General features: G+C 48.1%; 1 protein-coding gene across 1 annotated transcript in view; it reads right to left on the bottom strand.

The window, feature by feature from the left end:
• The window catches only part of LOC118421139 (conserved oligomeric Golgi complex subunit 6-like), a 30733-nt gene that overhangs the window by 17095 nt on the left and 12661 nt on the right, over nucleotides 1-977 (bottom strand). Inside the window, exon 6 of the mRNA XM_035828300.1 lies at nucleotides 270-288. Within this exon, the coding sequence (XP_035684193.1) occupies nucleotides 270-288 (19 nt within the window). The remainder of the gene's footprint in view (nucleotides 1-269; nucleotides 289-977) is intronic.

Raw genomic sequence — 977 nt, 5'->3', positions numbered from 1 at the left:
GCGGCGAAAGGCAATCAGACTGATATTAGATTGCTGTCCGTCTGTCCGTCCGTCCGTCCGGGTCGACCATGCCATACCGTGCTAGCGAGATATTCTACCCTGCAGATTCGATGGTATTGCCAAAGGCCATGCAAGTACTAGTATGTATGACATACGTATCGGCCTGCCATGAATGTGCAGCTTGGTTTATACATGGCTTATTAGCAGGAATAAAGGACCTGCAATGTGCCCTGCACAACGTATTTGTAGACGTCTATTCAACCAAAGACCTCCGCGATTCAACTTGTACTATATCTGCAAGGTAAAGAGAAAACATTTAAGGTATCTTTGCGTACGTGTATTCGATGGATATCAGTCACACTTCGTTTCTCTTAGTGAACGCGGCGCGTACGAAAGGGTCCAAACGTTGTGGTGTCTTTCCTCCCAGTAGGTAGGGGTAGGTCGGACCTTATGATTAGGCGGTCAAGAAACACTGGGCAAGTTCCAAGGACGTTATCGTCCTTGGCAAGTTCAGAGCATAACAACGTTACAATGCCAGCAGTTGAAGGAAATCTTCATCTCACAATCTGTCACTACCACACGGCAATATTGCAATGTAATTGTGGAATATAGCGTTTTTCGTGTGCGTAGAAATGAAAAAGAAATTTTCTTTGACACGGGTGGGCGCAAAGCATCATGGGGCAGCAAAGAAAGTAGATAGCGGGGAACCCCCTACAGCTGTAGGATCAACCAATCAGAGGTGTGTATTGCGATCACGTGCACGTCTTAGCTAGCTGCAAGCGTAAAAAATCCTGGAATTGGGCGGGCAGTCTTCAATCCCAGTGTCAAAGATATTTCCACGGCTTGCGGAGCTAGCGGCAATGCGAAAAAAATCCTCGGCTTGCGCTGAGGAACTGGGCGGGCAGTCTTCAGTCCCAATGCCGTCGACTGGACAGCGGCAAGCACGTCGCTAGCTCGTGAAACACACAATGACGTAA

Source organism: Branchiostoma floridae, chromosome 8, assembly GCF_000003815.2.
Source record: "Branchiostoma floridae strain S238N-H82 chromosome 8, Bfl_VNyyK, whole genome shotgun sequence".
Classification (NCBI taxonomy): Eukaryota; Metazoa; Chordata; class Leptocardii; order Amphioxiformes; family Branchiostomatidae; genus Branchiostoma; species Branchiostoma floridae.
The sequence above is the reverse complement of the archived record's forward strand: the minus strand, read 5'-3'. Positions and strand labels throughout refer to the sequence as shown.